This window comes from Phasianus colchicus, chromosome 3 (genome assembly GCF_987193195.1).
Source record: "Phasianus colchicus chromosome 3, bPhaCol1.hap1.1, whole genome shotgun sequence".
In the NCBI taxonomy this organism is placed as follows: domain Eukaryota; kingdom Metazoa; phylum Chordata; class Aves; order Galliformes; family Phasianidae; genus Phasianus; species Phasianus colchicus.
The window spans coordinates 5352589-5368122 of NC_143438.1; the positions used below are offsets into that span (position 1 = coordinate 5352589).

Genomic DNA, 15534 nt, shown 5'->3' on the forward strand with positions numbered 1-15534 from the left:
CTAATGTGCGTGCATGGTAGTCTAGCAGTGTTCTATTTTCAGTAATGGGAGCTATTGATCATTAGTAAAATTAGTTATAACCATGGGAAAAAAATATATTACAAAATCTAGCAATAGCTAAGCTTATGAAAGGATAATATTTTAAGTTACACACATACTTTTGCTCTTTGCTGAGCCAAGTCCAGAATGCTTACAGCACTGAAATGAAATGGAAATAGCAACCTAAAATTGCCTAGGAGGAAGTTTGGTCATAAGAAAGTGGAAAGGGTATGGAAAATTCAAGAAAAAATGAGTATCTTTTCTACAGCATGTGGCAGGAAAACATTCAAAGGTCTTTAGTCCTGTTGCATAGAGGACTTCTGCCTTATACAACAGGATATTTCGAAACAGTAGGCAGACATTCAACAATCTATGCAGTAACTATGAGTATCTTTAAATGCTCATATTTTCCTTGTAGACGATGCTTAGTTGTAATACTTAAAATTTAATAAATTAACTTTAAATATGATTTGAATTTTTTTTTGTGCTAAGTGGAACCAAAATTTAATTCAAAATGCAGGTTTTATCAGTTGAGAGGTGACTAATCCCTGGAAAGCTTCAAAATCTCTTGCTTGGCATGAACTAGAAGGAATCTAATTCTCCATAAAACAATTCACATTTCTACACAAGAACACATAAACTCATGACTGTGGTTAGCAGATTTTTAAAGGCACAGGTTTCATGTACTATTTATGCTATGAATCTTCGGATTAGAATCCAGGTGTTTCTATGCAAAAACCAGTACAAAGTCTTTCTCCTGTTAGAATTGTTTGTGCACGTTCACTCTCATTTTCTGGATTCCTGTTGCTGTACTCCCACTGATATGCAAGTGAAGCAGGTGAAGTCAAGCTCCTAATCCAAGTGTTATCTGGAAAATCATTATTAAAGGCATTTACTTTTTCCAGACTCCAAAGCCAACACATAAAATACATTTTGATCAAAACTCAATTTATCTCCTGAGAATCCATGTTATGTTCCTCACACCATTGATTTTAAGGAGAGTGGCCCCACAGCGTTCCAGGTTTCCAGGTGTGCAAAAAGCTGGGTAATCCAAGCACTTGGCTCAGCACACTCAACCTCGATGGCTACAGGCTCCCTTTCTCCAGGCTGCCCAGTTTGTGACAGGAGAAAAATTGCCCTCTTGGGGATGATGCAAAATATCTGAGATCCTAGCTGGGTCACCTCTAATGGACTGACTGGCTGTAGAGGTGGTTTAAGAATTAGCCTAAAATTAGGTGATGTGAAAAGACGAGGTCTGCTTGGGATTCACTTTAAAATTCCCCTTTTCTGCCATGATTTCAAGCACCTGACTTCACAGGAAGGCAAAATGTTAGCTGGCACCTGCAGAAAGCAGTCCAGTGATACATCGTGTAGCTCCCTTTGCCATAAAGTCAGATGCCATTATTTTTAACAAGCGTGAAATAAAGCATAGCTTGTAAAGGTGGCATGTAATGAAAATCTGTGTGGTAAAATGGCAGAGTGCTTTTGTTAACAGGAAGCAGATAGGTATACAGAGTTGAGTGCTTTTCTCCACAGCAGCACTTGTAATTTTGGATTTTCTCCTTCAGTCTCTTTGCGAAGGAACATGAAGTACATGAGACCCACTAAGGGTTGTGGAAAAAAGTAGAATCTGACTGCTTGGGTTGTTGTGGCTCAGATGAATGGGGAGTTGCCATATACAGAGGAAGGGCCTTGTACCCCACAGCTGAATGTTTCTGGAGTCAGTGGGATGACCTTCAGGTGTTGCTGCTGCAGGGGCTGTTCTTATGCAAGGAGCATCCTGGGAAGGCTGCATGCATAACAAGGCAAAATTAATAGGGGTGACACATCAAATAGATCAAATCAGATAGATCAAATCAGTGCTTTCGTTGATGCCTGGGCAAGGGGGCAGGTGTGGCTCTGACAGGTCAGCTTCACCCTGCAGGCTTTGGCCTGTTGTAATCATAAGTCTTGCGGAGCAGTGGCAGCCATTTTTCTTCTTTCTGTCCCAGGTGAGGGGAGTCAGAGGGGCACAGTTCTCACTCATCTTAGTAACGTTCTCTGGGATACCCAGGAGATGGGGTTGTGGTGCTGTGCTCCCCAAAGCTTCATCCTTTGGCCTGGCCATTGCACCCAAGTCCTCATTAAGGCAGACAATGAAATGCCCCAGGACATATAACACCAAAACTAATGACCAAATACTGTCTCAAACTTTAGTGCTCAGGGAACTGATGGCAGGTGCCTGGTTCAAAAGCTGAAGGCCAATTAAGCATGCACCAAAACTATGACTAATGAGTCGATCATCTTACTTCATAAACAGTGAGCAGATCAAGAGCCCCCTGAGCTCTCCTGAATGGCAGCAGGCCACACAACAGGATCTCCCCTTTAGCCAGGATTCTATCAAGATTACAGAGACCCCTTACAGCTTGACATTAGGATGCCTAGCTGATACAGATACTTGGTAAGTGATTATTAATTTGCTTAAGTTTTGTCAGCTGCACTAAGATTATATCCTTGATTGTGCCTTTAGACTTAAACTTTTGGCAAAGTCTGGGACAAGGAGTAGATTCAGCAGCACCTGGGATCCTCACCCCTGTGATTCAAAGAGTTTAGAAAAAAGGGGGATCCACTCTGAATCTCGTGATTCAGTGAGAGGGTCCCTGACTGAATACATTTAACCCTACTCTCTGTGCAGTAAATAATCAAATGTATCTTGCCAACTTGACTCTTGTTAATTCGCTGTCTTGATTTGTCAAGCTTTATTAAATCACTGTGTTTCATCACCAAATATATTTCTGTTTCTCTCTTAGGAGTGAAATAGTTTCTGCAGGTGATAGAGGCCCACTCTTTTGCCTTTGCTCTCACACAGGCGAGTTGATTCTTCTGCTCTTGAGGGAAAAAAATACATATTCAGGCTTTAGCATTCATTGATGCACAGATTTTTCTACCTCTCTCAGTTGGCTGCTTGATTTGAGTAGGATGCTGATTTATGCTTCCTGTCTCAGTGAGTAAATGGTGTCAGGGATGAGTAGTCACGCTGTGCTCTGGACACTTGTGCTAAGCTATCCCTGTTTGCTCTTCTGCTGTGGACTGTGCTTTCCTAAAACACACAGTTTCTCTATTTCTCTATTTCTGGTTGTGAGAAATGACCTTTCCAAAAATAGTACTTATGCTCCACATTGTTTTTTGGTTAGAGATTATCAGTGCAAAGTGAACATCCTAGGAAAAGCCTTTGTGCCTTCCCTTTCTGTTCTCTTATTGTTCACTCAGAGCTAGCACCAAACAGGAATTAACTTGGTAAACCAAGAACTGGGATTTGTGTCTGCTGGATAAAAGTATTCTCTATCCACAAAGAAAGAGACAGGAGACTATTTCTCTTTTCATGCAACACAAAGACTAGCTCAAGGTGACTCAAGGGTTCATTTCTTCAAGACCCACACGGTTATAAACGACATCACAGAAAAAGGAAGGTAGGGTAACTAAACCTCTTGGGTGCTTCTGTCACTGAAAGCCTGTTACTTCCACCAGCAAAAGAAAAGAAGTGTGCATCTCACTTCTGTATCAAAAAAGATCCACGTAACTTTCATGCTGTAAGGAACCATGTGCTTTAGAAGCACGTATATATTGGTGCTGTACCCATTCATTTTCCTGGCACGTGTCCCTTCTAGCCTCTCTAAACCCTTTACTTGTTCACCATGCATACAAGCATCAAGTCTATGCCATACTACATTCCCACTTACAAGCAGGATGCAGGTTATTTTCTTAAACATCTGTGGCTTCTGCATTTTGCTAAGGCCTGAAGGCCTTGCAGTGCCTGAGCACAGCTATGACACTTGTGGGTGACAACACCCTTGCAGAGCTCATCTGGATATACCAAGGCATGTTCTCTAAATAAAGATCCACTGATGCACAGCTGGGTGTCCTGGGTGTGAGGACTATGAGCAGTGCTTGCACTGTGTGTGTAGGCCTGCCTGCTGGGTTGCCTGAAGAAAAACCCTACAGCAGCACACCGGTGTCTCTAAGAGCAAAGCCTTCAACATGGTGCCATGATGCATCTGTGGGAGAGTGATCTGGCTGCCCGCTCTGGAGCTACCTGCCAACAGAAGCCTGCACTGTTGGTTCGGGTAGATGGATTTCTGTGGGATCTGGAGGTTTATACCACACTACTGCAGCTACACTTCTGGGCTTTGTGCCTGGAGAAAAGATGGTTGGGTTCAGAGGCAGCACTGGTGCTCCTCAGAAGGCAGTCCCTACTGATGGAGCGTCAGCAGCTGGGCTGTGGCAGGGCACCTGGAGAATGGACCTCATCAGGGCAAAGATCTAACTGCAGCTTACATAAGCATGTTTAAAGGTGAGACATAATTAGACCAAATAACCCATTGCTTTCAACAGTTATATGATTGTCTGAAAGTCTGCATGAACTAATCACAGTCCATTTTGTGATTTTTTTGAGGGGATGAGCTGCAATCACCACCCTTTAATGGGTGTTTGCAGCAAACAACCAAGCCCATGTTGCAAGTAGCTAAGAGGCTGTTATGTCTTACTGAGGACAAACTGAAGACCTTGGCTCTCAGGGCAGGTGTGCAGATCCTAAAGCAGCTTTGGAATATTTCTGGAGACTCAGCTGCAAGACAAAGCTAAAAGCTACTGCTGGGTCACAGCAACCTCCTCTGCTCTGCTTTGCATTGACAGTGTGGCTTGCTTTTCAGGGTCAGGTGCAGGTGAACCCGGTTGTTTGTGCTCTTACAAAGAAAGGAGGGCAGAACGCCCACCAGCCTGTCTGGTTGTTTACAAGGGCACTCCGACCATCTACGCTTCTTGGAGACAGTGGAGACGTGCTCAGCAGAAGGATTTTGTCTCGGCACAGTTTGAGAAGAAATCACTTTGCAAGGGGTCAGGTGAGAACTGAATAAGTTTGAGCAAGATGTCAGAAAACACGCGGAGCTTAGGAGGGAAATGTCAGGGCACAAGGTTGCTAGGTGAGGCAGGGAGAGAAAGGGCAGCAAGCACTGCAGCTGGTAGAAGAGCAGAGACGGGGAAATAATGACCTCCAGAAAGGGTTCAGCCGGCTCATCCATGTGGCCTCAGGCTGGAGGCTGCTTTTAGCTAGGCAACAGCTTGAAGGCACAAGTGATTACCGGAGCAGTGTATCTGGTGTATCATTAAATTGACTGGCTTATTAGCTGCATTTAAAAATGATCTTCCATCTTTATTTGCTAAAATGATGGAAAAAGTGGACCTTCAAAAACCGGCTGCAAATGATTAGACAAAACAATAAAGCCAGTCCCTTACATGCTGTTTCTTCTGTTTGCATGGCCATGAGAAATGCCTGACTTACTGTTAATATGCAGACGTTATTTTCATAATAGTCCCTCTGTAAATTATCTGACAGCAAAGCTGAGCTTTGCCCTGCTTAATGTACATCAAGTGAACTAATACAGGAAGCACGCACTGTGTGGTCTGCCTGGCGTCCTGATAAGAGCAGAGGAAATTAAGGGTGTGAGTGGATTGTTTGCCAGGACATCAGAGGGTTGCCCAAAAAGCACACAATCCAAATACAGGAAATAGGATCCTACAGGGGTCTCCCCATTTGTGACGATTGCTCCTCAGGGACATACTGTGCTGTGGGGATGAGTTGGCAAAATCCAGATGTTGCTTCTGTATAGAGCATCATGTTATGTTGTATTGCTAGCCCGGGAGATCTTAGAGAGCAGCCTGCTGTGCAGTGGCAGGGTGATGGCTTGGAATGAGTGAGCGGATGTGCTAATGTCTTTATTTTAGCCCTTTGATAGAAGGCTACTGGCAAAGTACCTCCAGCTTTGGTTCTTGCAGTCTTTGCTGTCAGCACAGGCTTTCACAGGCTTCGGGGCTGATCAGCAGGCTCCCCAGGATGCAGGTTCTGGCTGCTCTCTGCCTGCCAAGCCTCTCTCCTCTGGCTGCTGGTCAAGGTGCTGCAGTCTCCCCACACTGCTGCTTTCATTAAGAGCTGTTTACTTGCACTTGTGCGTGATTAGAAAGCTCATACTTGGAAATGGCAGGCTGAGGCTGTAGCAGAGACTGGGAACTAAATGTGCGTATCAGGCTGCTCAGGAGTTGAGGATGCTTCAGCTTCTCTGCCTTAGGCTGTGACTCACTGGGCAAATTGAAAATAGAAGGGTCAAGACAGCCTGGAGGGAGGAAGAGCGAACAGATGAGAATCTTTACCTGCACAGTATGATAGAGAATGCAGACCTAACCATCAGGAGAGCATGCATTAATCAAAATTAATTCACTGATTATCAGTCAAACAGAAAAATGTTATTTCTTTTGCTACAATTGCAGAGGAAATGTTGTCGGGATAAAAGGGGATTCAGTGAAATTTTTTAAGATATATAAGGCTAGAAGAAGGGGAAGAAATAGGGTGAATGTGAATAAACTAATAAGACTGTTGAGCAGGGAGGTAAACAAGCAGGAAATAAAGTCTCTAATGTCCAAGCCATATTTTATTTGCACTAAGTAATGCATTAGTGTGTCTTTTGGAAAGGTGATGGCAACCAAGGTCTGTAGGCGAAGTCCCAGACTGCCCCAGAGTGCAAGCTCTGTGATTTGGGGGGATGGGAAAAGATAAATGGTGGAGAAAAGATATATGCAAGGACAGACTGTCCTCAGCCTCACTGGAAGGTTCCAGGGAGCTGGGCTGTCCCTCACTGCTCCCAGCTGAAGGCTGCATCACTGGCATTTTCTATGGGAGCAGCAAAAAGCGTATCTCCTCTGCTCCTCTGATGCTTCAGTTTCTGTGCCAAAGGTGGAGGGTGTTAAAACGTTACAAGGAACCAGATCCCAAAAATGTTTCTAATGAGTCTTAAACTTTCTGGTGCGTGACTTCTTAATAACAACAGGATAACTCGATGCTCAGTATTTCCAAAAAAGCCCTGTGTGGCACAGAGCCTCTGTTCCAGAATGTTTCAGCCTTCCAAGTTCTCAGTGCTGGAAAATCTCTAACTGAAACAAGGGTTTAACAAGATGAAATGTATGTGGCAACGTTAGCTGTGACAGTGTTACCAGCTTTGCCTCAGCTGCTAAATCTCCAACATGTTTCCTATCCCAACAAGCATTAGAATGATCCTTGAGGGCTTTTCTTTCTCCTGAAGCTGGGTAATGCCATGCATGACTCATCCTTTCTCACACTGTCAAAGCACGTTCAGTTCTGCAGAAATGATACACAGTGTGACCAAATGCTTGTTGCAGCTCTGTTTGCTGTCAGGTCACTTGTCCTCTGGACAAAATTTAGCAGCACTTGCACGCGTGCACCTACGTGTGGGGTGCATATGAAGAACTGTACTCCCATACAAGTACTTTAGGTAAATAAGCCAAACCTGTTATGTTTTTGTTTTTTTTTTTTCCAGATGGATTTTCAGTCAGACTTTCACTATTGCATTAACAAAACATAGATGCAGAGATAGGACTCAGTAACATCTGCAGGAGCCATCATTCTCAGCTCCTTCAGTGAACCTCACTGCAAAACTTAAAATGTCACATCTCCTCCATGAACAAATCTGAAACTAAAAGCTGCACTGAAAAGGTCAGGACAGCTTGATTCTCTGTTGCCCACATACTGATAACCTGACAGCAATGAAAGCAAGTAGTAGTAACCAAAATTTCTTTCAGCTAGGAAAGAAAGTGATAAGCACTCTTTCTGGAATAACTAAAGAGCAGCAGGGACTTCAGCTCTTCTCCACATTCCCACCCTTGCAAGCAATCAATACTCCTTATCCCTCAGTATCAAGTTCTTACTGGCTTTCTTTTTAAACAATACACAGCTCTTCTTATCACTCTCTTCACCTTTTCCTCTTCCACACTATTTTTATCTGCTTCTCCTGAGATTACAATCCCATTTTTTAAGCATTGGGCGCAATATGCTTTTCCGTGTCTCCTATATAGCTGCCAACAAATTGTAAGAAGCATCCCAAAATATGCTTCATTGCATTCTATGTAATTATGTGCTTGTGACAAGCTCTAAACTGGACATTTTTGTGCTAGCATTTGGATGTTGCACTTGCATTGCTTAGACAGGCAGTTCTCATTTCTTTCAGAAAAAAATTTTACTTCTGATGCTGTTGTCAGCCACAGTAATTGTTGCAAACTCAGCTGAAACTTCCAAATATATTCTGATTTATTTATATCATGGAAGTCTGAACTGAGTCACAGACCACAAAACGTTTTATCAAGGAAAGGAGCAAAGCTATTCCAACACGCTTGTTACTGTGCAGACGCTTTTGGATTCAGCATGCCCTAAGTCTGAAACCACAGGCTGCATTATCAGACTGGTGAGTTGCAACTTCTCTTTTCTAACTGAACCAGAGCAACTTGTTTGACCAGAAAGAGACTTTTCACAAAATCTGTGATTGGCTCAGACCTAGAATTTTATTCAATCCATTCAAAAAAATAGACAGAACTATAAGGTGGCACATATCGTCAGAGAGTACAAATGTCACATCTTTCTTTATACAGTTTAATTCAAATCCATAGATTAAGACAGTGAAATAATTGCCCTGGGTGAGAAAATAATGAAGGGACTCTGGAGAAAGAACAAGTCTTCAGGTAAGCATTTACACAAATGTATCTGATAAGCATAACTTTTTCTATAATCTATAAAAATATAAACAGCATTTTAAAATGTTTTCAGATAAGTATGTTAAGGTCACCTGACCTGGCATTAATGTCCTGACAGAAAATGGGGCCTGGGCATGTCAGACCACACTTAGTAATCCATGCCTGGCCACAACTGAAAATCTGTATGAGCTTGAAACAATACAATGTAAGGAAAGAAACAATCCAAAGGAACACAAGTGCGATGCCCCTCCTTCTGTAAGAATTCCTCATCTTTACTTTGTATTTTTGTTAATAGGGCGATGATTAAGAGAAAAGTGGCAGTTCTCACAAACTGGTTGGAACTCTGGATCAAGTATAATTTGCCTTTCCCAGAAAAGTAACATTACTGGGAAGTGTGCCAGTATCCAACTAAGGGCACCCCAATGCCATGTATGTTTTACCTGTGCGTTATTACGTCAACACAGACAGCAGCACGTGACAGGATGACAAGTGCAAATTACAAGGGCAGAGTCTTGGCTTTCTGGATAGCAGAGCTAGGCAGTAAAAGTACTTTAAAGACAAAGAGAAAACAAAATAGATCACCAACTCATCTAAATGTTAAGGAGCGGGATGGAGGGTATTCCTGGCATAGCTGTCATAAATGCACCTTCTATTTTTTTTTAGGGATGCAATCTGGTAAGCAAAATACCTAATCATTGTTGCAAGGTCTTACTGTTTCAACACAGATTAAAATGTTTGAATACACTGAATACATTGGTTACGGGTCTAATCACATAATTTCACTTTTTCCAATCCTAAATTTATACTGGAACAGCTTCCCAATCAGCTGTGCATTTGTATAGCAGAGCATTCGATATTGTAATTGACTAGCACATATGCCAGCAACAGCTGATATTTTCCAGTGAAGTGATCTGCAAGTGAGAAACAAAACCAAAGGGTCAGGTTTGAGATGAAGGTTGGACATTTTGAACTTTGGACAAAGTGACGGGTATCTTTGATTCTCCTGGTGCTGGCGCTTTTGTGACTGGGTTTGCATGGGCTTTTATATCTGCTATCCTTTCTTTAAATCTTTGCTGGAGGTACTTTTCTTCTTTGGAGTAACTTTTAGCAAAAGCAGCCATCAGCAGACATGCTGCCATGGCGGTTCCTCCAATGCAAAATAAGATTGCTCCTGACAGCTTGCATATATCAAGGGACCCATTGAACTGAATGGCACGGGTATCCACTACAACAAAATCATCTTTCCCAAGAGCTTCGATTTTTGGTGGCACAAGAAAACCCACTACAAGAACCATTAAACCAATCAGCATGAAAGCCGTCCCAGAGACGAGTCCGACCTGGAAAACAAAAAATGTAACAGTGAATATGATCTTTTAGATTTTGATTAGTAACAGGTTCTAGAGAGCCTTTAGCTTCTAAGTGTCCTGCAGGTACAGCTTCTTGTTCTTAAGCCAACATTTTTTCTTTGAGTGGCTCTAGTAGAACTAGAACATACAGAGGAACATTCTTCTTACAATTCACACTTATATAATCAGTATCAACATTTCTGGGAACAACATCTGTACTTCTGAAAAGCACCTAGTGTCCAAAGGCTCCAACACAGGGAAACTTACAGTCTTACCCCAGCACTGCAAGATTAATTATTTCTGTAGCTTTAGGTGGTGGTTAGCACCAACAATTCAGTCCTTGCTAGTCATATTCACTACATGTCAGGTATGGCTGTATAATTTTTCTAGCACAATTCAACTGTAAGTGCAAAGTTTGATTCACATAGGATGGCCCTACCATCAGAGCAGAAGGGCTGCATTACTTAATCTCCACAGATCCCTTCCAACCTTTTGCACTCTCAGGTTCTCCATGTTCCCTGTTCTTCATGGAGAGCTTATAGTTGGTTGGTTTTTTTTTGTTTGTTTGTTTGTTTTTTGATGCTCAGGTCACACAAACCCAGGGTTATGCTGTTAACCTACCATTACCATTTGTAATTATCTGATGGGAGTATTACACTTTTGAATTTGGGAAACCCTGCCCATAACAAGACTCAGATGTTTCAGTGACAGAACTTGTGACAGAGAAACCAAGGACCCAAGAACTCCAGAACTCCCTTGGCAGCTGATGTATCTTTGTTTAAACAAACAAGAAGTCCTGTCCTAAGACAGACTGTCATTCAGTCATCACAGTGAAAGCTGAGCAACCAGGGTTTTCTGGATGAATATCCAAAATCATTAGTTACATGTGAACATCTCAACATCACAGTTTCTCTCCCCAGTAACCAGCAATGGACAGTACCTTCCAGAATGCAGAGCTCCACCTGCTAGGCGATCTCTGGATCTGAAAATCATCCTCGTACTCCCAAATTGAAGCTGTGCAGTCCTCATAAAACTGATGCAGGTAGGACCGAACTCCATAGCGTTGGTAACCTCCCTCAGTGCTGCCCTGCACATGCTTGGACCCGCAGATGTCAGCATAGGAGCTCATCCTTCCTGCCTGCAATGAGAAGTTTCATGCAAAGTGGATCTAGTTATTGACATGGTAAGGAGAGGAAAGCTGGCTACATATTGGTAATGAGCAGTGACTCAGCTCAAGCAGACCCGGGCAAATCAGAGCCTGAAGTTTTCTGCAGAAACATCCCACCCGTAGGTAGAATTGCCTATCCTTCACACTTACTGATGGTTTCTCTGGAGACTGAACAAAGCAGAAACTACTAGGTAGACAGCATCTCTCAAGGGCAGACTCCAGCTCTATGAGTAAAGTGGACTTTGCAACCTCACAAATTTTCTAGTTGCTGAGTGAGCTTTTTAAAAAGCCTGAGCTTTTGAAACGTAGAACTAAGCACTGATATAACGTTCACAGCCACGAGAAACACTGGCAAAGTAAGAGCTAGCTAGATTCAAATTGCACTTAAATATAAATAGTTAAAAATAAAAAAAAGATGGAATGCTACAATACCACTAATCTGCTCACCAAAGGGTGAAATGCAAATACTAAATTTGTGGCAAATTGATGTTCCCTTAGAGAATTCAGTGCCCAGGCTCCTGCTGACTCTAATAAAAAATCTGAATTTTATTAGCTGTTTTCATAGCAGACAATGTTCCCTACCCTTTCCACTTCACTGAAGTTATTGTAACACAGAAAATTTGTGTTTATCTATGCAAGTACGAGACCTGAACTTGCACAAGCGTGATGCTACTGAATTCATTAAAGTAATACCAGCACCTACAAAACTTGAGCAGCAGGTCACTATCATTTAAGCTGACTTGTTTCTCTTTAAAGAGTTCAAAAAGTCCTTAGCCCAAAGGGAACTGTTAATGAATACCTGAATCTGAGTCTCACAACTCAGTTTACCAGCTTCATACTACTACAACTGGTTCATCTGATTGCCACAGCAATTTGACTTGGAAGGAAGGATTCGTGTGCTTGCTGCAACCAGGACCTTCCAATTTTGCTGACTCCAGTCCCTCTGCCCTTCAGGAATGTGTAATCTTGTCATGTATGAGATGCTTGACTATGTGAGGGAAAATAACCAGATACTTTTGCATTCAATTTAAGCAGGAGCCAGCACGTGCCAGTAACGAATGGCAGCCAGCTGAAACTCTTGGTTCTGAAACCAGTGCTGGTATGACAATGATCTTTTAAACTTTAGGAATTTGGTTGTGTTCTCCATCAAGTGACAGAGGGCTTTGCTGTTTCCTCTTTATTGCTAGCAGTAATTTCAGCTATTATTTACTCTGTACATTTTATATGTAATTCAGTTTGAGATTTCATGATCTCAAAGTCTTATAAAGGCAAGCTTCTCTATTATGACTCATGGAGAGGTTTCAAAGCTCTCATAGAAGTGAGACCTCAGAAACAGGAGGCCCAGTGCCTCTAAGCCTGAGGGCTGGCTTGCTCCCTGATGTGTTACTGCCCTCCGGAGCACATGCAGGGCAATGTCCTTGCCAGGCAAGGTGGAAACCTTGGGACTGCAGGAAGGTCTTGCCTTGCACTGCACCAGCTGTCTGCTCTGCATCCTGGCCACCATGTGCACAGAGCTGCTCAGACAGCTCCCAGACAAGCTGCCTAACCACTGCTGAGGGCATGACACCATGAGAACACAATCTGAACCGTTGCGGGGAAACTCTGGCAATTATTCTGTTTTTCAAGACTGCTTGTTCTTTTGCCAAAGAGGCCTTTCTATGTCCCTCGGGAGTCTCTCCTGCTGTTTGTTTCCTGACCAAAAAAGAAAGGGAAAAAGAAAGTCCTCCTTTTTCACTGCTACCACATCTTCAATAGCCAACTAGCTGCCATCTTCTACAGAACGAGCACTAAGAGAGCTCTGCCTATCCAGTACAGAAATATTTTTCTCAAAGAAGCAAATCTAAACCAAAAACAGAACATCATCATCTTAAGGGAGAACTGGGGCAAGATCATCTATATGTAGAGTACTCCAGTCTGGCAGGAGACATCACACAAGGAAAGAAGGCACTGTTCCTAGGTCCAGCTGATTTTGTAACATCAGGGCAGGGAAGGAGCAGACCCAGTACAGCCAGATAAGGGGTATGCCAAAGCTCCCTTGCTTTGCTCCAGCTGCCACCAGGAGACAATTTGAGAGCTTTTATCCCTCTCAAAGACTGGAAGGAAGGTAGAGCAAAACCAGCAACCATAGTTTGTTACTATTATTTCAAGAAAATATGGCGTGATGTGACAGAAATCTGTAGAAATATATTTCTCCTGGACTCACAGCACTGTCTCTATGTTTATTTGTCAAGAAACATAAAGGATGGTTTGGTCTTTCTAACAGCTTGATGAAGAATTACCTGCAGGAAACACATAGCCCATAACCACTTATGTTATGCAGGTTCTTCTTCTTTATCAATCTAAAATGCTAATTGGTGGTTTTGGTCAGCTGTATGTGCAAAATGATACATAAGAGCTTGGAAGGCTGAATACAAAGCAAAACAAAAGAATGATCTTTTGGTTGAAAGGCCTGCGATAGCATCAAGTAGAATGACCTTTTAAAATGAAAAGAAACAAAATACTAAAAAGGACTAGATCTAGCCAGCATCATTAATTCTTCCTAAGCACTGCATAAGATTAGTTCTACTTAATGTTTTCTTTATGCTCAGGCTCTTCCACTTACAATAAGAGATCTCCTACCTTTTGGAAAACCTAATCCCTTAGAGAGATGGGAAGAAGGCTTCCCAGCCCTACGTGACTCACTGAAGCAGTCTGGCAACTGGGCCCAAGATGGTCTCTTCTCTCAGCTGCAGCACAAACATAATGTTGTGGTTCTTGCTATGTACTGACGAGGCAGAGGAATTGGAACGGGGTATGGTGGGAAAATCAGTTTGACTGAAATATGGAGGAAACGTGTCTGCATCAATTTACGTTGGATGAATAAATACTGCAGTAGCTCCATCCTCTTGAGCGTTGGTGTCTATTTGCATGTCTCACCTCCGTGGCTGAGAAACTAAATGCTGAGATGTTGGGAAACTTGCTAGGGAGACAGAATCACTGCTAGGCAGACGTGCATTAAGCACGGGCTTAGAGCATGCATCCAGGCCACAGGAAGCAGTCGATCTTCACAACTTTTTCAGCATCTAAAGCCCAAAACGTCTGGGAACACGTGGGGCGGATGGTGGCAGCTCCAAAGCACTCCACTGCGTAGTAGCAATTCATCCCCTAGCAACTTTTGTTTCCATGGCAAACGCTGTCCTGTTTACTTTGTGCTTTACTATTCTCCACCGATCCTGAGAGATGCGGCCGGATCGGTGAGCAGGCAGACAAAGAGATGAGCACGCTCCTTGTAAAACTGCCTTTGTAACTTTGCCATACTTCTTACTGAAAACGCTTAAAAAAGAAAATGAGAGAAAAAAAAGAAACAACGAAAGGGAAAGGACGATTTTGGATGAGCCACCGCTCTTTGACATCACCGTGAATCGCAAACGTCATTTGCAATGATTCCAGCGGGTTCTCGGTCTCTGATTATTCCGGATGTACACGCACACCGCGACCCTCCATCCCCCGTTTTAGCGACAGGACGAAACCGGTACGAAGGTCGCACACCGACAGCAGCACCTCCCGCCGCAGCCCCCCGACCTGGATCAGCCGCGCTGCCCGTCCCCAAAGCCCCTTCCCAACCCCCAGGAGCCGACCGGCCGGCAGCGCCCCGCTGGCCCCGCTCTGGAGAGCCGCCTCTCCGCTGCGATCCCGGCCGGGCGCGGGTTACCTGTCCCTCCCGCCGCTCCCCTCGGCCGGCTGAGCAACCGCAGCGGCGCTAGCTGCGGCTCTCTCGGCCCGGTCCCATCTCCGTTCTGCGTCGCGCCGGCCCCAAACAGCACGTATTATGCACGGCCCGGAGCGCCGCTCGCACCGTGCCTGCGCACTGAGAGCAGCCGCCGGGCCGGCCGGCCCCGCCGCCTCCGCCCCTGAGGGGATCGGCGAGGAAAGGCGGTGTAGGCAGGGAGGTGGGAGCCGAGAGCCGAACCGAGTTCAGAGGGAGTGTCTGGATAACGACAGCGCTGCGTGTTCCGCAGTGTTTGGTTTGTTGGATGAGGAAAAGTCACCCGGGAGCTGGAAGAGGGACAAAAGCAGTCAGCTGAAGTCTCGGCTTTTTGAGATGCAGCGGGAAGCTCTGCGTGTCCTGGTAGAATTGTAGAATCATTAAGGCTGCAAAGAACACCAGTCATCTAGTCCAGCCGTCGACCTGTCACCACAGCAGCTGCCCAAACCTCGTCCCTTAGTGCCATATTCACCCTTTTCTTGAACACCTGCAGGGATGCGACTCCACCACCTCCCTGGGCAGTCTGTTCCAATACCTCACCCTTCTGAGAAGAATTTTTTTTCCTAACATCCAACCTGAACCTCCTCTGCCACAGCTTGAGGCCATAACCCCTCATTCTATCACTAGTTACACAGAAGAAGAGGTCGACCCCAATCTTGTCACTA

At 44.0% G+C, this 15534-nt stretch overlaps 1 protein-coding gene across 1 annotated transcript; it reads right to left on the reverse strand.

Moving 5' to 3' along the window:
- Positions 1 to 8399: 8399 nt before the first annotated feature.
- On the reverse strand, positions 8400 to 15219 carry NRSN1 (neurensin 1). The gene is made up of 3 exons (XM_031610056.2): positions 14816 to 15219; positions 10897 to 11094; positions 8400 to 9947 (listed from the first exon to the last, which is right to left on the reverse strand). Exons 2-3 carry the CDS (start codon positions 11083 to 11085, stop codon positions 9549 to 9551), a joined length of 588 nt encoding a protein of 195 aa, XP_031465916.1. The 5' UTR covers positions 11086 to 11094; positions 14816 to 15219; the 3' UTR covers positions 8400 to 9548.
- Positions 15220 to 15534: the final 315 nt, after the last annotated feature.